Raw genomic sequence first — 23505 nt, 5'->3', positions numbered from 1 at the left:
ACTTAAGAGTACGTTCTCTACATACGGCTAGGGAAGCGCTCCGCGGTCGGGTGGAGAGGATCGCAGTCGGAGGCGGGCATTAGCATATCCCTACTGCAGTATTTTCTGACCGATTTGAAAGGAACGTATTTGAACTTATTCGTAAGGTACGCGTACTTTCAAATTTGCACTGCTATACCATACCGGATAGTGCCTTGCGCGACGCAGTATACAATTTATAATTAAGAATCCATTACACGATAATATATTTCGGTACTTCATCGTTTTTGTCAATGTTTTCTTTCCCTTTTTCTTTCTTTTTTCTTCATTTTGTGACATGTCCTAATACAATATTATATTGTCAACAGGAAACAATAAAAGTTATGAGTTATGAGTACTGAAAAAGGGATTTAATTAAATTCAAAAACCCTTTTGAAATTACTCACAGTATAGCCTGTACAAAGCTTTCACCACTTACTTATATAGACGCATTCTACAATGCCTCTAAACAATTCAAAAAATTATTACCTATCGTTATACTTCGGAAGCAGTGTTGGGCATGTCCTGTTAACGCATTACAAAAAAAAATGGAAACATATCGTATATTGTAAAAATCAGATTTATAGATATTTTTTGGAAATTTTAACCGAAGATTCTTCTAGTAAAGGCAAACATATCGCATATTGTAAACATTAGGTGTGTGCATGCGCACTGCGCAGACTACTCAAAGGCTAAGTTTCTTATTTATAAGAATATTAAATGCCTCAACTTATTTTCCTTTGTACGCATAAATAAGGGAATCTTTCGGGAATTTTCAAATTAGCTTTAAGCAACACAAAAATACCTTATGTTAAAAATATTTATTTATTATGTACAATGGTTTAATTCTTATAGTCATAAGGTACACGACTCATTCACAGCAGTAAGGAAAAAAAATGGAATATTTTTATATACAGCGTGTTTCAAAATGAATAGAGGGGTTTTAACATGTTATAATATTTAATACATCAAACTTACAGCCACAATTGTCAAATGTTCAAATGAAAGAGAAACTCAAACAGTTTTACATAATAGCCTACAAGTGTTCAATGTGAGCACCATTCGTCACTTGGCATACGTCAAGACGGTCATCATTGTTCTCTACCCTAAAACGGTATAAAGATAAACACATAAAAAATCGATATGGAAAATATTACGTTTTCCTTTTTTCTATCTCTGGGGATTCAGGTGAAGATTCGGTAATATTGGCAATGATTTCTACATTTGGCAGAATACTTTCCTTTTCCCTATAACATTATAAAGATACTAAAAATCAAAGAAAAAAACATATGTTGAAAAATAGATAAAAAAGTAGATTCTAGTCAAACTACCCACTTCTAGGTTATCAAACACATCGTGTCGATGAGTAGGAACTAAAAATGGATGATTTATTATGTTGATGGGCAGCATTTAATTAAATATCGCTGTCCTCAAACTATTTAAGGTCGTAGCTGTACTAAAAAATGCGCTTTTTTCCAGAACTATGTGCGTGCGCAAGTAAAAAAGTTTAGTTTTTAATCTAACACTACGGCCATATTTTGAATAACTATTTTACCGTAACGACGTTTTTACAGTGTTATGGCTCTAATTTTTATAATAACTGATTCTGTTTTTTATGATAGATCCCTAATTACAGTATGTCTCAAGTTACGTGACTTTTTGGACATGTGTTTGACACAAAAAATTAAAGAAATAGAGAGACATAAAAAAATTTATTTATAAGAAAAATTCTTTATAACTCGACACAGCTTTTTATTTGCTAATTAATTGCTCCTTTTCGATTTTTCATTATTTTCAAAAATAAATCCAAAATATTGCTAAAACTGAATGAATTTTGACGGACGGACGGGTGGATAAAACGCTCACAATTTAAAAGTTACCGGAAAACGTATAAACCACACTAAGGAAAGATTGACTTCCATTACTTTAGCAATTAATTCATAACTTTTGTTCCTATTGACACCACATTTCAGCGCAATCGGCCGCATATAAAAAAAGTTGTTGTGCACACGGACGGACAACAATACAAAAATATAAAGGACCACTGAATAGGTAAGGTATGATTTAGAAAAAGATATTTGAAATACCTTTCTAATAGTAACAAAGGTGACGCACAGACAATTCGAAATCTCGTATGTATTATCTATGGAAATATACTTACGTAGTTCTAGATGTTGGCAAAATATTTTTGGTCGAACAAGGAAGCCCAACAGCACGAGCCCTAGAACAAATTATTTTACTACATGCTGGTAGCTATAAAAAATAACTTACGCATTGTATTTATAGATATTATTGGATTTCTTCCTGCGAATAGATAACCGCAACCTTGTCTTCGCTCCTCTTCTGTAGTTAGCTTCCATGTGTAATTCCACTAAAAGTTATCCACCCGATAAGAAACAAACTGTTGACACAATAACACTCCTGTTTTTCCGCGTAAAAATTCGCTCAGTATATATCATAATTCATATATCTAATGCTCTGTATATATTCCGACGCTCACAATTCACAAAAGGTGATAAAAATTATATTTTTAAAAGCACCATACAGTAAAGGCTACAGCACAACTGACTCCGGTCCTGAATACTCACACTAAACATTAAGTCGCGCCTCTTTAATAAAGAATATGTAGCTTCGCCAGATGTTATACGAGTCGAGTAGCGTTGTAGAGGTGTGGGACTTAGTATAAAATTTTGAGTAAATTGGATTCTATCCTTTGATGTTAGGTACCGATGTAAAGATAAAGGACCCATCTATGCCTCTCTTGTAACAGATTTTTTATATAATACTCGAATTTTGCATAAATAATTGTAGAAATGCATGATATTTTCAGTATTTTCAGGTGCCGTAATTATTAACATTTAAAAAATATCAAAAATCTGTTACAAGAGAGGCGTAGAAGAAAGGTTATAGAATCCAACGTAACTTTCACGATGTTGCTAACTAACGCCGTTTTCGAAAAAATCGCTAAGAGCTGAACGGAAAATGCGTAAGTTATTTAATACGCGTAGCGGGCTCTTAAGAAACCAGTGTCGCTGTTAATTGTTGTGTGCCATTTGCGGTTTATTACTTTTTCCATTTTGAACCATTTTTAGAGTTGATGCACTAAAATATGTAAGAAACGTGACTGTGTCTAGTGTTAGTTTATAATTTGTTGTAAAACAGAAGCAGTATTTGTAGATTATAAATAAGTAAACGATTATTTATATTACTGCAATTAAATAAAAGATCATCAGTTAGTACCAACTTCAGAATTTTTTTTATTTGCGGGAAATTCAAATTGTGCTCACTTCTAATGAATCACCCGGTATATGGACAATACTGCTAAGGTCCAACCATCTGGATTTCAACAATTTTTGCTATTCTTAAGAGAAAACTTTGTTCAACATCATGCAATCACAAATCGGTACAAGAAAATTAGCTCACACACACACACACAAAAAAGTCAAACTACTAACCTGATGTCGTTCGATCAATGCCTCTGCTCCGGTCACATCATTCGCTAGTTCATCTGAACTTACTAAACCAAGCATTGAATTAATCCACGCAAGTAAATCACGATGATCGCTCAAAAATCGTTGAAGGTCATAGGAGTCGAGAAGCTTCTCCTTTCGACTATTCGCTTTGGCAGTTAATTGAGTCCAGAGTTCGTTAATTTCCCGTTGCTTTGTGTAGGTTTGTTCGGCAGATTCAGGATGACTGGTTACAAGACGATTAGCGGTTTCATCTAATTGTTTGATCTGCAGTAGGCAAATAAATTACTGGGAGAAAGAGAGAGAGGAAAGAGGTTGTTACCTTATCACCCAATGCAGCCAAATCTCGCTCCAATCCTTCATGTTTACGTTGCAGTGCCTGTACGCTTCTAAGATCTTTTCCCAAATCGTCATTGTTAAGGGCCTCGTCTTTTTCTTGAATCCAATCCTTTGTTTCATCAACATCTCTGGTAAAACGTTGCACTTCATGAGCAGAACCCAGTTGCGTTGCACGCTCTGTTGTAACTTGTTGCAGGGATGCCCATTTATCATTTAGGTCCTGAAGAAACCTTAATTGTTACACTGACTTGTATATGGGAAACAGAAACAGATAAAATGTATAATGGAAACAAACCTCCATCTGTGTTTGAATTTTAAGGGCTGCTTCGGTTTGACCCAGAGAAACCAATTGCATAGCAATTTCATTCATTTCAGCTAGACGAACTTCATTAGCCTTCAAATCGTTTTGGAAATCGTCAAATTTCTTTTGCAACACTTCCACTTGCTCCAAGTCTTCTCCGACATCCTGCACTTGAGCGTGCATCTCCTAAACAACCAAAGGGTTCAGTCAAAGTCTCGACATTTCAACAGTTACCTTATCTTTAATCCAGTTATGAAGATCTGCCGCTTCTCGAACCAAAACATAAGCCTTAACAGTCTCATTAAGCTTCTTTTGACGTTCACGTGCCAATTCCAGCAGATGATCATACTGAGCGTTGATTTGCGCTTGACGAGCGGGAATGGAGTTATTATCGACCAAATTCTGTTGAGATGCGGTTAAACCAGCTTCTACCTTTTTTACGTAAGCAGCAGGCACGAATCCTTGGCGATCATTTACTTCCACCTTCCACCAATCCTGAATTGCAATTATTTAATTTGTGATATTAAAATACGTAAAATTACGTAATCGATTGTAAATTTACACAGAATATCCTTTTTCTCTTTACATTTTGAAAGTCTAACCACAAGAAAATACAATAACCAAAAACAAACAATCATATCTGCGCAATGTGAAAAACTGAAAGATTACAAAAATTATCTGTACTACTATGAAGGTTATCTCAAGTCAAAGAGATAAAACAAATGAAGATAGCAAAAGTTGACAATTATCGTAAAAGATTTTTACCTTATTATTTGAATTTAGGAGAGTAAGTAAATGACCTTTTTTCATGGAAACTTCACGAGGTGATTTCTCGGTGTAATCGTACAAAGCAACAACTGCCTCTTTACCGGTGACGTCCACAACAGGAGGTTCTTGTTGCTGTAACAAAATATTTAACGCCAACTGTAAATGAAGCATAATAAAAGCATTACCCTGCAGCTACCGGCTTGCTCCTTTAGAGCTTCAATAGTGTTGCCAAACGCTAAAAGATCACTTAGTAAAGCTTCATGTTTCTTAAGCAAAGCCTCTGAAGAATCCTCATCCTTTCCATAATCCGTGTTACTCACACTCGGCTCCTTTTCCCTCATCCATGACTCGGCCTCATTAGCATCGGCATAATACTGATGAGCTTGTAGAGAATCTTCAAGGTCTTGTTTCCTCTACATTGCTACTTTAGTCATAGCGAAGATACAGCAATTACAAACCTGTTTAGCCTTATCAGTAAGTTGAATCCAATGATCCTGAAGAGTGTTTACTCGATTACGAATTTCGTCACTGGCAAAATGCTCATCTTCCATCATGTGTTTGCCCGCGTCGACGACAGCAGCGATGCGACTATCGTGATTATTAATTTCTGCCAAGACCGCTTGATGCTTTTTGATCAAATTTTGCACGCCAATCAGATCCCGCCCTTAAATAATATGTCAACACAGTCATGTTCGCAAACACTACACAGTACCTCTGTTTGTGCTGGCGGCAATGGGTTCCTTTTCGCGAATCCACGCTTCCTCATCTTCAATATCTCTGAAAAGCTGCTGAACCTGCAGGGAATCCAAAAGCCTTTGCTTGCGAACTGCCATAGGGGTTTGCAATGCAGAATAGCGATTAGTCAAACCTGACTGTTTAGTAGCGATATTGTCGGAGTCAAAGTGACCTCGTTCTATAAATTGTTGAGCAGCCGCCTTTATACCTTCGATACGATCTTGATGGGAACCCACGTCCGCTTCTAACAAAGCATGTTTCTTTTGCAGATTTTGCACAGAGGTTAAATCCTGAAAATTTGGTCAAAGAAAGCGCGCCAATTGTTCGACAACAGACCTTTCCGTAGTCTTCGGACATTAGTTGACCCTCAATTTCTGACAGCCACAACTCTACATCCTCTACGGTTCTATTGAATTGCTGTTGTTGGTTTGCTTCTTGTAATTTAGATCCTTTCTTGTCCGTTGCTTGAACTAAAGTTTCCCACAGATGTACAATTTCATCCATGCGTTGTTGAATTCGAGCTGTAATCATAAGGTAGTAATTGTCAATAATTTGTGACCTGTAGTTGAATCAAACTTACTTAAGTGAGTCACCTTATTGACTCATTATCTTACTGTGAGTGTTTTATGTACTCAGTTTGATGGCCGACTATAGCCTGATTGTAACTGATTTGCTCAAAGTATCGGAATCTTCTTGTCAACATTCGTTGCGATTGCATACAAAAATATGTGTAACATTTCAAGTTTGCTGGTGTAACATATTTTGGCAAAAACCTACTTTTAATATTTTCATAAGCACAACTTATGTTTAAGGACATATTTCACAGTCGCTAATACTAAGAGATTGGGAAAAACCAAAGCAAATGGGATGCGCTTAATTTACAGATGTGTATTTTTGGAACATCCAAAACATTTTGAACAGAAACAGGAAGGAAATTTTATAGTCTCCCAGCCTTGTCCTTCTACACTTTATGCACCTCTAGTGAAAGGTATCAACAAAAGGACGAAAAGAATGATCACTCGCCCTCTCCAGAATCCCTAGTTATACATCTTCACATCTGTATAGAACTCAGTGTCCAAAGAGTGTACCCAGCACAATATAAGAAAGAGGGGTATAAACTCTCTTCACCATAATCGAGTGAATCCAATTTATGGCCGATGCAATGGAGAGCCGGCAAGTTTACGCATCACGCTCACAGCCATTGGATTGAAAACGCAGGGAAAACTGAGTTATATAGAAAATTAATTGTAGAATGTTTAAAAAAAAGCCTATTTTAAGCAGCTTAGGAATAATAAGCATTTTGAATATGTGCATGTTTGTAGTAGTATTTAGTAACTGAATGCTCCAGCGTCACAAAATAATTTCCAGCAATTTCTCTTGGCCCCTTTTGTTAACAAAATTTTTTTCCCGAAGCGGTGCAATTAACGATTCCATAGATATGGCCTGTGACCATTATTAATGGGACGGCCTGTGACCATTATTAATGGGTCACCCTGTGCATTCGTAAATGCTGTCGAAATGAAGAACCAATAAAAACTTTTATGCGCAAACAATAAACCATGTAAATTTTCACAAAAAAAAAAGACTTCGTGAACACATATGTCATCTTAAATCGTTTAGGAATAATAAACATTTTTGTAGCGAAAATTTAGTTGCCTTACATGCATTTTATCCTGTAATCAAAGATAGGTGCAAGTTACTTATGATTTGGTAATAGCCAAAGTAGCATACAAAATCAAATCAACATAAAAGTCACAATTTAATAATCCTTTCATGCATCTTGGTTCATTCCACTTAATGATGGTTTCCTCAAAGCCGTACCAACATCCATCTACTATCCAGATGGTAGTATTTGTAAAACAGATAAAGTACAATTAGTCAAACTGTTCAAGAAGAAAGTAAACAGTGTCTCTTTTGTTTTCACTATACACGGTGTCCATTTTTCGAGTGCCACTATGGAGATCTCACTTATCTTAAGAGATAGAAAGTTGGTTAAATGGGGGCAAAGTTGCAAATTTTCGTGCTGAATAAGAATCTGAAAAGAAATTTGAAATATCTTCAATAGTTTTGAAGATATCGCAAAAAAACGAAAATGTCTGATTTTCGTTTTTAATTTTTTTATGATAAAGTAATCGTAGTAGACATTTCTAATTAACACATTATTCGGACACTTTTTAATGGAGATTTTAAATATGACATCCTGTTTTTAATAACTTTCAAGATCACGGAGAAACACGTGGAAACTTTAGTTTTTCTTATGGGCGCTATTTTGAATTTTCACATTTTGAAATTACGTCTTATTTTCTCTTTACAACGATATATCACACATGGTGGTTCAGTATCACATTTTTTCCTAAAAATACAATTTGTAATTTTTTGAGAAGAGTGCTTTGGATTTGACAAGAGTAGAAGAAGGGATGTGTCAAGAGCCATAGCAAATCTTAGGAAGAGAGTGGCACTGTTCTCAGAATTAGGAGCTGGGCAATTTGAACACATGTTGTGATGTATTTTGTTCTAATTTTAATTATAAATTTTATTGTAAAACGAAGGTTCAATTATGTTCAGATGAAAATCGAATTTCTACTTATCTGACAACGCTGCAACCAGACAGATGGATCAAACTGTCAAACTTTTGTTTACAACAAAATAATGTTTTGTTTTTCTAAAGCAATCTTCTCAAAAAATTAAACATTGTATTTTTAGGAAAAATGTGATACTGAACCACCATGTGTGATATATCGTTGTGAAGAGACAAAAAGACGTAATCCCAAAATATCAAAATTCAATATGGCGCCCTTAAGAAAAACTAAAGTTGCCACGTGTTTCTCCATCATCTTGAAAGTAATTAAAAACAGGATGCCATATTTGAAATGTCCATTAAAAAGTGTCCGAATAACGTGTTAATTAGAAATGCTACGATTAGTTTATCATAAAAAAATTAAAAACGAAAATCCTGATTTTCGTTTTTTTGCGATATCTTCAAAACTATGGAAGATATTTTAAATTTCTTTCAGATTCTTATTCAGCACGGAAATTTGCAACTTTGTCCCCATTTAACCAACTTTCTATCTCTTATGATAAGTGAGATCCCCATAGTGGCACTCGAAAAATGGACACTGTGTATTACAATTAAAGGTACGCAAGAAAACACTGTCGTCTGCCGTTCTATACAGTGTATTGTATGGTTCATGCGAAAAGATACGCCGTAATTGACCCTTCCCCTTAACTATTTTGGAATCTGGACTCAGTTCAGTCACAATGTAATGTATGCCACAATGGTCTAGTGGCAAGGATACCCTGCTTGCACCTGGGCGATGCGGACAACCCCCACAGTCATCATGGAAGCACTTCCGGAAATATCCAGTGACATAAGGCTCCCTGCAGGCACTCAGTCACTACAAAATTACCTCTAGGTTGCCTTCCGAATGTCACCATGCAGTAGAGTAAAACTTCCGCACTCATTCCCAAATTTGAGCAGGACCTTTCTAGTCACAAAAGAGCACTACTATAGCAAGCTGAAAGGCAGTTGCCAAGAACCCCTAAAACTAGTAAAGCAGAAGAGTCATCTACGAACGAGAGTAAAAGAAAAAGAGGGGAAGATTCGGACGAGGAGAGCGAATCAGGGAAGTAGAGTAGGGGGCCAAAAAAATCTCCAAGTAAAAGCAGAGGGTACGAAGAAATAACGGGAATGATTAGAAGGTTAATGGCCCAGGTGACTACCAAAAACGCACCAAGGAAGAGATATGCCAATTAAAATATGAAAATCAGCGTAGCTTATCAAAAAATTTTACTCCAAATCAGATGGGTTGAAAAATCGACTAATTACTCTCCCCACCCCCCTCCCCCAGCCTAAAAAGACGGTTAGGTTAGGAGATGGGAGAACCACCAATCGCAATGGCCACATGGTGGTGGAATCACAATATATCAGAATAGTAAGAAGCTATAGGGGGACCGATGCTGATACAGACCACTTTTTAGTCCGAGTAAAAATGGAACAATTGAAACCAATCGAAAAAATGAGGATATGAGGGAAAAGAGTGATCCGGTGTGAACAAGACCAAACTGAAAAAGGAAGAATTCATCGAAAAATATAGAAAGGTGTAGGAAGAGGACCTGCAAAACATAATTGAGAATGAACATAGAAGCAAACTGGAAAAGTATACAAAAATCACAGTGCATGACTAAACTGAAGAAAAAGCTCACAGACTGGTTCGATGGGAATTCAGAAAAGCTATTGAAAGGAGAAACAAATCCAGGATGGAAATGATGACTAGGAATACCTAAGAAAACAAGAGAAGATATGAAGGCAGCAGAAAAGAAACAAAAAAGATATGCAGAGAGTAAGAAGAGGAAGAGAATGGAAGAAGAAATACAAACAACGAACAACAAAGTAACAAGGTTCACTTATGGAACTTCAGAGTTAGATGGGGACTTCGACAGGGAGACCTGTTATCAACCGACTTATTTCATTTATTATTGCAACAAATCGTAAGGAGATGCTAGACCCACACAAGCAGAACTCTACCCCTCACTCTACAATGTGTCCAAGATAAGAATGTCTATCATGCGGATCTCCAAAACCATTGAGATACAACAATGGCCAAATTAGAGAAAAGATTCACAATTAATTAAATAATCCTGTGCCCCTTTTTTTAATACCACAAACAGAATCAATCTAGCTACGTTTGTTTTGGAGATACAGGGTGAAAACAAAAAGTTTTACTTTTTTGGATGTTATCAGTCCACCGTTCCTGAGATTTCACTCAAAGTTTGTATTTTTTAAATGCAACACCTTGTATATCTTAACGTAAATTTTTTACATTATTTTTCCAGATGTCACTGCTGTCTCACAACTTATTTTTTTTTTATTTTAGCCATGAAAAAAATTAAAAATCTTATTTTTTATGGTTTTTAAATAGTAGGCCATGGATTTATGGAGATTTTGTTTTGTTTATTGTATCCATGGCAGCCGATACCAATCAATAAAAATGGCTGACTGTAGAAACATGCCATTACAAAGCATTAAAAAATATGATATAATATATAATTATGTATATAAACTTTAAGATATATAGGACGTTGCATTAAAAATACCAACATGGGCCCAATCTCAGATATAGTGGTCCAAAAATTTTGTTTAATAAGCCACTGGATTTTACGTAAAAATATGTAAAATAAACCGTTTTTACATTTTTTCTAACTTGCATGGGTAGTAAGATATGATAACACCCCAAAAAGTCAAACTTTTCGTTTTCATACTGTATCTCTGAAACAAACAGAGCCAGATTGATTCTGTTTGTGGTATTAAAAGTTTCACAAAGAATTGGCACAGGGTCACGAAAACCGCAAGTCTCTATCTTTAAAAACAGCCGAGATACACTGCAGTCTCAACCAAAATAGGACACACTGTAGATTTAGATGTGTTTTATTTTATGTTTATACTCCAATTTTATTATTGAGCAAACCGTTACAACAGACTGTAATGCAACAATGTAGCAAAAAAGTACTTACAAGAGGCATAATGGTCAGAGTTGATTAGTTCTTGTCCAGTTGACGTTATTTCTTCCATTCTATTTTTATTAGCGTTCAATTCCTGTTCAAAATTTTGATGTTTTTGAACTTTGCCACCCAAGTTAGTAGGATCCAAATAACTGTCATCGGTGGCAAACTTTAATTTTTCATTTATCCACCCTTTGGTCTCGTCACAGTCCCGTTCAAATTGTTGTAATTTATACGCGTCTTCTAAAATGGTCTTCCTCAAGAACGTTTTTTCTTTCAAAGCGGAACGTCGTTCTAAAAGCTGTACGAAAATTGAATAAGATGTTAGATGAAAGTAAATCTAAAAGTACCATGGCACGTCTCTGGGCCACATCATCAGCCGCATAGTGCTCTCCATTAATTAATTTCGTAGCGAATTCGTCAAGCGCTTTAATCTTTTCCTCTTGAGCAGCTAACGATTTTTCGAAATCTTCATGCTTCTTTATTAAATCTTCAACGGAATCTAGAGAATCTCCCAAGTCCTCATTAGCCAAAAATGCTTCTTGTTTTGCCATCCATGTATCAGCTTGCTCTGTATCACGATAAAACAGTTGCAAATCCATGCACTGTTCATACAAAATACGCCTTTCTTCCCATAAAGCTACAAAATGAGTCATTTATATACTGCAACAAGAGTAACACGTAACATACCCAATAATGAATTTTTGTCAGACGCTAACTGTGTTAATTTGTCTTTAATTTCTTCGGACGCATAGTGGCCATTTTCCAAAAGTTGCTTTCCAGCTTCGGTCGTTGCTGAAAAGCTGTCTTCTCGAGCATCAATCTCTCCCTTATGCTCTTGATGTCGCTCTAACAAAGCTTCGGCACCGGCTACGTCTTTGGAAAGCTCATCTGCGGATATGATCGCTTTCATGTCGTTGATCCATGACACTAAATCTCGAAAATCTGCTAAGAATCGATGTAGGAAGTATGACTCGTCTAATTTTTCACGACGTTCCTACAATCCGAAATTGATAAGTCAGTGAGGCAAAGTAAACGAAAACTCATGTATCTCTTACTGAGGCCGAAAGAATTTCACTATCAAGACTGCTAGGGGACGCTTCTTGAATTCAGACAATTTCTTTTTGTATTGTACCCTAAAAAACTTTCTGAAACTAGTTTTTGATACAGAATAAGTGGATGTGGTGAAACTGAACCTTATAATTTATGGATCGAACATGTCTTTTATATTGGGAAATAAGAATGTACATGTTTTCCATGACCCATAAAATTTTTGTTGATGTGTACTGTAAACAACATCATGCTGTCATTTTGTTTGGTTTTAAACCTTCAAAAAGGTTGGACCATCCTGTATCTGAAATATTTCAATTTTTTGAAGTAAATCTGGTGGGTTGACAAATAAACCCAGTGTGATCGTTTTGTTTGAATTTGTATTCCAATATTTGTCATTTACGATAAGAAGTTTTATTGTTAGGGGCAATTTAATTAATGCACAAGTCGTTCTTATAAGACACAGGTCTTTTACGAAGATGTGCGCGTTTCTTGGCGAAGTGGGGACAGGTGCCGGATCCTTTATACACCGAAGACAACGTTTAAACAGGACATTTTTATTGGTGACGGTTTGAGTGTGTAATATTTGTAACGCGGTTATTTTGTGCAGTCGGTCCTATTTTCGTTTAGTTGGAGATGTAATTAATCGTATTGAGTGACTTAAGTTATAACATTATAAAGTGAGTCAGTAAACGTTCGTGAGAAGTTTTTAAAGTATTTCGTCCGTTAACGAAAATAGTAGCAGTTCTAGGTTGAGTACATGAAGCAGTTGTATAGTGAAGCCTTTCCACCGGGTTTATCACTCATCAAAAGTAAGTGCTCTACCATCTCAAAAGTCAGTTATTTTTTAATTTTTTTTGTCATCAACATCCAGTTTAATAAAAAAGAAGTGAAGTTTCTGAAACTGTCCGCATGTATTTGTCAATTCTAAGTGCGCCTGAATATCGTAAAATTGTTATAACCCGATTTAGTAGATTACTGAAAAACGGTAAGTAATTAAGATTTCTTTATTTAATCGTCTGTCGACCGCGTGCGTGCGTGGTATGTGTAAAAAGAGGCTCTAAATGCTTTTCTTTCTTTCAGCACTGCTGTTTTAATTTCTGCGGAATAAATTTTTGTCTTTGTCAATTAACTGTGTTTAATCGAACCCAAAATGCAACCCAGATCCGAGCTTTAATGCCAAATTTTTCCCAAGAATTATGTCCAGTGTTAATTAAAATTTTTCTATTCAATTCTTTGGAATTGTCGGGTGTTGATCAAGGCCACGATTTCTTTTAAATGAATACAATCTAAAGTCATACATACAGATCTGTCTTTATTGTGAAAGCCGGACCATACATTTGCCATGTCTTTACTTTTGCAACAGTACCATATTTAAATTATAAGCTTTTGCGTTTGGTGTTGTAATCGTATTTAAATCTTTTTGCCTTTTTGTCTGATACAGAGAAGGAAACTACGGCGCACCAACAATTACAATGCACTTCCCCTGCTGACACTCGAGTATTTCGCAAGTGTGCAGTGTCCTGAGTGACAAAACACTTGAAGGACCCTAGTGATATAAAGGTAATGAGAAGAACCTAATTCTGGAGACTATAGGCTATACACGGTGTCCATTTTTCGAGTGCCACTGTGGGGATCTCACTTATCTTAAGAGATAGAAAGTTGGTTAAATGGGGGCAAAGTTGCAAATTTCCGTGCTGAATAAGAATCTGAAAAGAAATTTGAAATATCTTCAATACTTTTGAAGATATGACAAAAAAACGAAAATTTCTGATTTTCGTTTTTAATTTTTTTATGATAAACTAGTCGTAGTAGACATTTCTAATTAGCACATTATTCGGACACTTTTTAATGGAGATTTCAAATATGGCATCCTGTTTTTAATTACGTTCAAGATGACGGAGAAACACGTGGCAACTTTAGTTTTTCTTATGGGCGCCATATTGAATTTTGACATTTTGGGATTACGTCTTTTTTTCTCTTTACAACGATATATCACACATACTGGTTCAGTATCACATTTTTCCTAAAAATACAATTTTTAATTTTTTGAGAAGAGTGCTTTGGAAAAACAAAACGTTCTTTTGTTGTCAACAAAAGTTTGACAGTTTAATCCATCTGTCTGGTTGCAGCGTTGTCAGAGAAGTAGAAATTCGATTTTCCTCTCAACCGCTTGCAAAATTGCCTGCTCATATTCATTGGGTCTATCACCATATTGCTGTCTACATCTTTTAAAAGAACCATATTTGCCCAAGTTTTTTGCAGCAAAGAAAAATACCTCAAACTAGGTTGTTGCCCCTCTGGATAACGCTGAAAAAGGCATTTTCGCAATACAACTACCATAAACCTAAATGACACTACATGAAATAAGTCAACCTTTTGTTCACAACAAAAGAACGTTTTGTTTTTCCAAAGCACTCTTCTCAAAAAATTAAAAATTGTATTTTTAGGAAAAATGTGATACTGAACCACCATGTGTGATATATCGTTGTAAAGAGAAAAAAAGACGTAATCTCAAAATGTGAAAATTCAAAATGGCGCCCATAAGAAAAACTAAAGTTGCCACGTGTTTCTCCGTCATCTGGAGAGTTATTAAAAACAGGATGCCATATTTGAAATCTCCATTAAAAAGTGTCCGAATAATGTGTTAATTAGAAATGTCTACTACGATTAGTTTATCATAAAAAAAATAAAAACGAAAATCAGAAATTTTTGTTTTTTTGAGATATCTTCAAAACTATTGAAGATATTTGAAATGTCTTTTCAGATTCTTATTCAGCACGAAAATTGGCAACTTTGCCCCCATTTAACCAACTTTCTATCTCTTAAGATAAGTGAGATCCCCATAGTGGCACTCGAAAAATGGACACCGTGTAGATCCTATACTGAAAGCCTTCTTCTGGTAGAATCTTGCCCCTGAAATGGTGTTGAATCAACTAACTGGTGGAATGTCCTGAATACAACTTCTCCACTTGTTTGCTGGTTACCACCATTTTCTTATTCATACACAGAAATGTGGTTTTATCTTTATATAATAAGAAAACTAAAAATGTACCGAACAAAAAATTAGTACTTATACTAAACAAACCACACCAGTTTATTCTGTATTAAAAATTGCTTTAAGAAAGTTTCTCAAAAAATCAATTACCTGTAATAACAAAAGAAATTTGGGCAACGTCTCCTAGCAGTCAAACACTTTGAGACATTCATATCCAGTCAGTGACTCTCATAAAATTTGAGCCTAGGAAGAGTGACAAAAACATTGAACCAACCTTAGCTTTTGCTGTAAGCCGCTCCCAATAAGCTTCAATTTCTGCGCGTTTAGCTTGAATTTGATTGGCATGATCTGGATGTATTCCACAGAGACGGTCAGCTTCTTGCCCAAGAGTGGATACTTTATCCTCTAATGCGGCCAAATCTCTTTCGACACCTATTGGCGAATTAATCAGCCAACTTTCACAGAAACAAAGAACTCACCTTCATGTTTGCGCTGTAAAGTCTGAACGCTCGCCAAATCCCTGCCGTAATCGTCAGATGATAAAACAACATCTTTTTCCGCAATCCAAGTGACTGTCTCGTCGGAATCACGATTGAAGCGTTGAATTTCATGAGCGCCATATAACTTGTCTTGACGCATTAGCGCCATCTGTTTTAAACGCAGCCAGGCGTTGTTTAATTCCTAAAAATTGTTCATGAAGAAACAGCTTTAAAAATTGAGAAAATACCTCTTTACGAGTGACAATAGTGTCGCGATCAGGATGTCCATCGAGCAATAACTTATCAGCAAGTTCATTAACTTCGGTTACTCTGTACTCTTGGGATGCCATATCTTTTTGAAACTCGTCAAATTTCCTTTGCAACACTTCAACATGCTCAAGATCGTGACCGAATTCTTCACTAGTCAAAAAGCTGCCTTTGTCATTAATCCAAAACATAACTTCGTCGCAGTGACGTAAAAACTGAACAAGCACCAAAGCTTGTTGCAATTTCATGCCCTTCTCTGCCAGTTTCGATAACAGTTGTTCCCAGAGACGATGAAGTTCCTCTATAAAGCTATGTATTACACAAATTTTGAAAAAATGCGCTACGCATACCTAATCTGCGACGAATGGTCTCCGATTGATAATGATTATGATTGATCATATCTTGTCCAGTTCTATCCAAAACGACGATCGCATTGCTATGCGCTGATACTTCCGCTTCGAAAGCTTGATGTTTCTGAATCTTTGCCTAAAACAAAAAATGTAATGTGACATAATCAATCTGCCCATGTACCTGTAGATTGGTAGGATCTTTGTAACTTTCATCAGAAGCCGCCTGTAGCTTCTCTAAGATCCAAGATTCAAGTTCATCGGCGTCTCTACGAAAATACTGGTAACGGCGCGAGTCTTCCAATTTCTCTCGTTTGGCGCGTGCGTCCGCCTTAAAGTTGTCATATCTCGTTAGCACCTGCTGACGACGTTCTTGAATATCCTCAGCAGTCTCGAGGATTTTCACCTCCTTCGGCGGTGGAATTTGTTCCATATTATGTAATTAAATGGACGCTTTCTGTAATAAAACAAAAACCTTAACTGAAGAACGTACACAAGGAATTGCAGTGGATTTTTTTTTTCGAATTTTCAAAATTTCAATGCGATCTGCACACGGAGTTTCTCGTCATTGTCTCGAAATTGTCAAATTTGTGCACTTGATTGAAAATTGTCAATACTTATATAATAGTCTACAAGAATACTCCAATACTCTTTCGCATACAACAGCAGGTCTTGTTCATCTTCATCAGTGAATGTCTTTGCAACTACTTTTAAAGTCACAGAAAACGAACGACGATCAAATACGTTTGAAAATCTCCTCGTTTGCCGATTTTTAAAAAGAAGAGTTGCAGTTACGACCGGAGATTTTGAATTATTGATACTTAACCTAATTAAGCTTTCTTTAATTCATTTGTTCTATCGATCGCCCGTTGCATGCTATTGTTATTCCCGCCATGAGTGCCTGCTTTTTTTCAGTTTATTTGATTATTTTCTGTCGAATAAACGGTTAGTTTTCTGATTAATTCAGGTGCTGAATTTCTCAAATTAATAAACTTGACGTCTATATCGAGATTTTCGTCGTGGCGCGTCAGTATTTCTTTTAAAGGTTTTGATAGTACCTGTACTTAATTGAGCTAACTGGATGGGTGCTTGCGGAAGGTTTAGTGACCGTTTGCCATTGCACATAACGATATAATATACTACTACCCAAAAAAATAATGCCTTTTATAAGCCGAACGAAATAGACCCATAATATCGAGGATCTTCTTAAATACAGTAACGCCTTCAATAACATGTAAAAACATACAATTTGTACAGGGTGTTTCACACTACATTTCGCGGATTTGTAAAAACCTTAGTAGGTATTAGGGCACTTGACTCTGGAAAAATTCTGGGGGCCATGGGAAACCATTTCGGTAATTGGCCTGGAGTGCGGGATCATATTTCGGCAGTTGATCCGAGTAGATAGAGGGCAGCAACGTTGACATTTGGCATCTGGTCTTCCGCCAGTTCGAGCAGAAATATATTGGCAGTCGGCTCAGGGTAGTCTGATGCTTCCAAGGAAAACAATGGTGCAGATGCACACAAATGATGTAAACTATATATAGAGAGCAAAAAAAGTATAAATGTTGTCTCTAAAGTGAGCACAAGTGTAAAAGGGTGCTAAGTGCACGTTTGAGTTCACGTATATGCTTGGCTTGTATTGGTGGCGTTGCACTGAACGCGGACCTCGACGCGGACCCAACCGTGAAGGCAAGAACCTGAATGTATTCCTTGTCCCAAATTTGTTTGTATTTGTTTCGTAGATAATAATCTATCCAATTCGTTGTGAAACACTCTTTAGCAAATAGTACATCGTTAAAAAAAAGCATTTTTAATTAATTTAAGTTACAACTGAATATGGTGTTTCCATTATAAAACACCTAAATCATAAGAGAACAAACGAAATATAAAAGAAAAACTGGAAACTGTTGGTTTCAACAAGATGGTGCACCCGCACACAACCGCATACAGCGCGAGAATAGGTACCTATTGGACAAATTTGCCATTTTCGAAGTTAAATTTGTCCAATTAGGGCGTTGTGCCAACAACACCTAAAATACAAGGTGTTGTTGGTTATGCGCGGGTGCACCATCCTGTTAAAACCAACTAGGCAAACAATATAGGTACTATTTTTTCACACCTCATATGCCTCCTCATAGCTTGCGTACCACTTGAGCACATCCCTTACACTGGACTTTAGCCAAGACTGGTGTAATACCTCAATTCGCCACAAACATACAAAACGTCCACGCTCTGATCAGAGACCCATTTGCTTGTAGCCCTTGTATCTACTTTACTAGGCAAAGTGGTTGGATTCTTGTGTGTGCTATATACCAAATTTACAATTTGCTTTTGGACGCCAGCTAACTGTATTACCAATTAAAGAAAACAAGATTAAAGTTCGCGGTACAATTAGTCTCGCAATTAGTACAACATCTCGTAAATAATTCGTGCAAGTTCATACAGTAAAGCTAATGGCAAGGCTAATGGCGGGCATGCACAATCATTAGGTTATTAAGAAATAGTCACAAGAAATAAAGGTATGGTTAGAGAAGCACAATAAACTGTTGATTCTATTGGCTATTTCTTAATAAACTAGTAATAGTAATGATTGTACTCGTGATTGTATAAATATAAACCTACCACAGCTACAAGGGTCAGAGAAAAAAATGTTTCAAAACCCACTCGTAGGTATTGCCGCGTAACACAAAGTATTGAAACGATGCAGTCATCGAAAGCACACAAAATGTCGAATCTGCATATTGAAGCACGTCCACGTCCAGAGAAAGAGAGGAGTTAAATAAGTAAAATAAAGTTTCAAAGAAATATTACCATACATAACAAAGTTGGCTATGAGCAGTCTGTGCAGTCACTGCGCATGCCCACATAATTTTTACCATGTGCGAAATGTTTGCCTTTACTAGAAGCACCTGTGGTTACAATTTCAAAGAAATATCTCCATAAATAAGAAATTTGGCATTGCGCAGTATGCCCACACATCACTGCGCATGCCCACACATAATTTTTACTATGTGCGCTGCTTATAAATGGAAAATGAATGCACACGTCAAAAACTGGATTGATTATGCGTAGATCTAATTGTCTTACTTGTAGACCTTGTTTACCTGAAGACGATTTATAAAAGCAAATTGAAAACGCACGGCAAGAAAAGCATCGCGTAACTAACATTCGTGACAGCACCTCAAAAATATTCGACAATACTTCGACTACTCATGGTATTATGAGAATTTCTCTAAGCTCCTCCTTCTTCTTTGCTAGATACAGGTAGCGTAGATTTTGAATGTACATATGCCAGGCGGCGCTCTTTTTTAATGGTTTAATCTTCACTTGTCGCCGTTGACGAATCGTAACAAATATTAAAAAATTACAATGGGGGTTTACAGTGTAGTTGAATTTCGCAGTTCTAATTTAATAAGCGTGTACCTGAAACCATAAAACATTTTTTTGGACAGTAAGAGTTTATTTAAAAATAGAGGCTGATTAGCAAAAAAATAATGAACATGTGCGGTTTTAAAGGTTTATTTAAAACGATATGATTGTGGCGGGCTCTGTGACGTAATAAGCCCGACCAATCAGCTCCTAGAACCATTCAGATGACATAACGACTTGGCAATATTGCAGGAGAATGGCATTTATAACTTGCGTCATCTGTCACAGGCACTTGTCACTTTCGTGCTAGATGCAGTTAAACCACAGCCGTCTATAATTACAAGCCGTGCTGAGAATTATGGCAACACTGCATGGTAGGCCGATTTCCTAATTCAACTTGACAGATTTCAGGTGTATTTTATGTGTTTTGGGTGTAATATTCCTATTTACCTGTTTTAATAGAGCGAGATTGCGACAATTTGTGTTACTCCGTACGGAATGAACAGAAATTATTATTCAGGTAAGTTGCTAAACGAAATATATCGATTTGTTGTCATAATCTGTAAAGCAGGCTACTCCTTACTGGACCCTTTACAAGCACTTGTATTTGTTCGAAGTACCTGTACAAGCTCAAATATGACCTACACAGTACGTGGTACGTAAGTACGGTAAGTGTTTATTGTGAAAAAACACAATTAGTTTGTATTTCAGGCATTCTAGCACGGACATGTCAAGTTGATTTTCTGAAGGAACCTTTCGACTTATTCCCAGGAGTTCACGGTACGGGAATTTGACGTCTACGGGGCTCCCCACTTTAAAAGCTTCCTACCTAGACCCAATGGAGTAGCGACTGGCTTAAAATCTGCCATTCCGAATTGCACCTGGTCGTTGATAAAACCTCTCTGATACACAGCGATTTACTATCCTTTTGCCGAAATTAAGTGCCCAAACGTGTGCTTCACCTGGACCTCTTTCGTCAGAAGTTCACCAATTTCGGAGAGCTCGATGGAAAACACATTATGATGCAGTTACCGATTTACAGCGTTTCGAAATTTAAAGTCAAATAAAAATGTTATTATCCATTTTTGTAAATGAATAAAATATATGTACAATTGTAAGCTGTCTAAGTATCTTTCTTCTGTATTAAAACCACCAAGGGGAAACACAGGAGACAGGAAAAATGCAATTTTTCAAGAGCAACAAGACGCCATTAAAACTTACATCGGCCCACCGATTGACTTTCGGACAACGTTGCCAAACTTCTCAGCATGGCTTGTAATTATAGACGGCTGTGGTTAAACATCCCTCTCAAAACGTCAAATGTGACAAACGTCAGACCCTCGGGTAAGGTTGCCAGCTCACTTCTACGTGATTGGTTGTAGGTTTGTGACGTATTTAGTCTGAAGCGTTTCAAATTCGGAACTAAAAACACAGCTTTTCAATAATTTATTTTGGGTTTATTTTACTCGCAAATAAAAATTGAGGACACACGGGTTTTTTTATTTTTAATGTACTTTGTGGATCAGAAATAAAAAATGAAGGCGGGATGAGGATGAGTCCATTGGACAAAGGTGTGTCAGTTTGCTCTTTTCAAGGAGGTGCGAACCGCTAACGTGAGACGTGTATGTTATAAATTTCTCACCAAAGGTCGAATCTTACCACCAGAATTCGTTTTTAGCTTCTAAAAAATTAAGAATCAGACCAGACGATGTGGTACTTTCACGGGTAGAGTTTTGACCCACTAAATAAAGATTATTTTTTTCTTGAACTGTAACAATTTAGGAACTTTTACTTTCGCCTCTGTGTAATAATTTTAGAAACAAGGATTTTTTAAAAAACTTTTATTTTAAAACGGAGTAATTATTTGCGAATGTATCACTATAATTTTTTTCGCAGAAAAATGAATTTCATTTTTTGCTAAATGTCCAACATTTAACACAGTGTCGTTCCACCGTGCGGCGTGACGATTTCCCATCACCTGCGGCATTTAGTTTGGTCAACGAGAAGACATTAAAAAAATAATTATTTATTTATTTTTCCACCAAGATTTATTCGCAAAAATGTTTCATGACACCTTTCCATTTTTTTTGCTGAGAAATATTTTTAGGAAACAAATACCATACATCAAGTGTGCATGCCCAAACTTAACCTTAATAATGTGGTCTCATAGTAAGTTTCATGATGATTAACAATAGTTATTTTCGAACAAAAAATCTCTTTTGAGATAATTGGTACAATAGAAAGTGCAACCTACAGCAGTACACGAGGCAGTACACAGTCTTTTTTGTTAAAAATTTATTTTTTCTGAAAGTACTTAGAAACAACTACTTTCGTCTCTAAAAAGGGTGAAGAAATAGTTATTTTTAGAACTAGAGAAGAAAGTATTTTTTCTGAAACTACAATGAAAACTGAAAAATTATCGTCTGCAATAATGTTTGACCTCGTGTTTGACATATAGCAATCTAGATACGGGTATGTTTCAATTTTAAATGTCATTATTAGGGCAGCAATTGTTTTTTTCCTTTCCTCACTAAAGAGGAAAATCTTTTTAGAGACGAAAGTAGTTCTTTCTAAAGTAGTTTCAGAAAAATGTGATTTTCCTCTCTATTACCTATAGTGAGGAAAGAAAAACAATATTGCGGCGTTAATCTTAATAATTTACAAGTGAAACATACCCGTATCTAGATTTCTATGTATGAAACTTCATTATTCCATACGATAATTTTTCAATTTTGATTGTAGTTTCAGAAAAAATTATGTATATGGAAAACTTGAAAGTGTTTGTCACTCCACTTTCTTCTTCAGTTGTAAAAATAATTATTTCTCGTACCTATAAATTAATTAATAAGCACAATTATGACATTATAACATACATACAACAGCCTAACTGTTTCACAAGGGTATTTTCTTGTTTCCTAATGTCAAAATTATTCAGGCAGATTTCATATTTATTCTAAAAATTTATTTCGGAATTAAATTTGACAAAGTCATAACTCCACACAGAGGAGTCATCCATCGCATGATGACCCTGTACCTACTTCAAACCTTATCATTAAGTTATAATGAAATAATTTGTGATTAAAACGAGGTGCAAAGTATACACTTTCCTGAAAGGGCAACTGTAAATACTTCATTTTTTTCAATAAAATGGAAAATTTAAAAAGTAAATAATGAGATAGATAAATTTATATCAATTAGGTATTTATACCTACTCCATCCGTATCATTTCTCATAATGAGCGATGACATAATTCTAGCGTGAATGTACCACAGTCGAGCAGAACAGATATTGATGTAGTTTGCCAATCCTATATTGATTAGTAAGGTGGTATGCTGTATTGGTTGTAAACCGCAATGCTACAAATTTTATTCGGACTAATGAAAGAGAATATTTACTGAAAGAAACCGAATTACTGCACATACCAGCCTTAATTTTTCAGAGGAAATTAACCAAGGCCGTAACAATTTTATTATTCAAATTTTACATTACCATGAAAGGGAATAATCAAAAATAGACTTTGAAAATAACAGCTTTTCGCTTTACAAACAATTTGCTTAATAACAGTGATTAAAGAACGTGAAATTATTGGTAACAATTTTCTATCGGGGTGTGGTTGAAATTATAGCTGGGAGAGTAGGAGGAATACACAGGATGGAAAACGTTTGATTTTTACAGGGCACAAACATAATTTGCTTACCTTCTTTATACGCTTTTTACATACACTACCGGCAAATAGAAGTTCAGATTATTAATGTTAAATTGCTTTACTTATTTGTAGTTGTTAAAATGGTTCGTAAAGTAAATATATCGGTCGCTTCGTGTCATAAAACTAACTGCATGAACCGATTGTGTAGTCGAAGCT

The 23505-nt window shown here is 35.9% G+C and overlaps 2 protein-coding genes across 2 annotated transcripts; both read right to left on the bottom strand.

The window, feature by feature from the left end:
* Positions 1–754: 754 nt before the first annotated feature.
* On the bottom strand, positions 755–3050 carry LOC116163376. Its single transcript, XM_031477273.1, has 4 exons — positions 2290–3050; positions 2180–2239; positions 1176–1265; positions 755–1124 (listed from the first exon to the last, which is right to left on the bottom strand). Exons 1-4 carry the CDS (start codon positions 2376–2378, stop codon positions 1055–1057), a joined length of 309 nt encoding a protein of 102 aa, XP_031333133.1. The 5' UTR covers positions 2379–3050; the 3' UTR covers positions 755–1054.
* A 372-nt stretch (positions 3051–3422) lies between these two features.
* On the bottom strand, positions 3423–23497 carry LOC116163374 (spectrin alpha chain-like). Its single transcript, XM_031477271.1, has 18 exons — positions 23341–23497; positions 16456–16728; positions 16275–16410; positions 15906–16225; positions 15658–15859; positions 15453–15610; positions 11821–12127; positions 11481–11770; positions 11143–11431; positions 5968–6152; positions 5609–5921; positions 5355–5560; positions 5082–5309; positions 4894–5028; positions 4363–4623; positions 4123–4314; positions 3811–4047; positions 3423–3755 (listed from the first exon to the last, which is right to left on the bottom strand). Exons 2-18 carry the CDS (start codon positions 16702–16704, stop codon positions 3438–3440), a joined length of 4026 nt encoding a protein of 1341 aa, XP_031333131.1. The 5' UTR covers positions 16705–16728; positions 23341–23497; the 3' UTR covers positions 3423–3437.
* Positions 23498–23505: the final 8 nt, after the last annotated feature.

This window comes from Photinus pyralis, unplaced genomic scaffold (genome assembly GCF_008802855.1).
Source record: "Photinus pyralis isolate 1611_PpyrPB1 unplaced genomic scaffold, Ppyr1.3 Ppyr1.4_LG2, whole genome shotgun sequence".
NCBI classification, from domain to species: domain Eukaryota; kingdom Metazoa; phylum Arthropoda; class Insecta; order Coleoptera; family Lampyridae; genus Photinus; species Photinus pyralis.
Note: the sequence above shows the minus strand (reverse complement) of the source record. Positions and strands in the feature narration are given on the sequence as shown.

Excerpts from the sequence above, each read along its gene's own strand:
- LOC116163376 (XM_031477273.1), bottom strand. The coding sequence starts at position 2,378 with ATGGAAGCTAACTACAGAAGAGGAGCGAAGACAAGGTTGCGGTTATCT. Across the intron at positions 2,240-2,289 it reads AATATCTATAAATACAATGC|GGCTCGTGCTGTTGGGCTTC; the intron begins GTAAGTTATTTT and ends AATTTGTTCTAG. Across the intron at positions 1,266-2,179 it reads TTGCCAACATCTAGAACTAC|GGAAAAGGAAAGTATTCTGC; the intron begins GTAAGTATATTT and ends ATAATGTTATAG.
- LOC116163374 (XM_031477271.1), bottom strand. The coding sequence starts at position 16,704 with ATGGAACAAATTCCACCGCCGAAGGAGGTGAAAATCCTCGAGACTGCT. Across the intron at positions 5,922-5,967 it reads TGTCCGAAGACTACGGAAAG|GATTTAACCTCTGTGCAAAA; the intron begins GTCTGTTGTCGA and ends CCAAATTTTCAG. Across the intron at positions 4,315-4,362 it reads ATAACTGGATTAAAGATAAG|GAGATGCACGCTCAAGTGCA; the intron begins GTAACTGTTGAA and ends TTGGTTGTTTAG.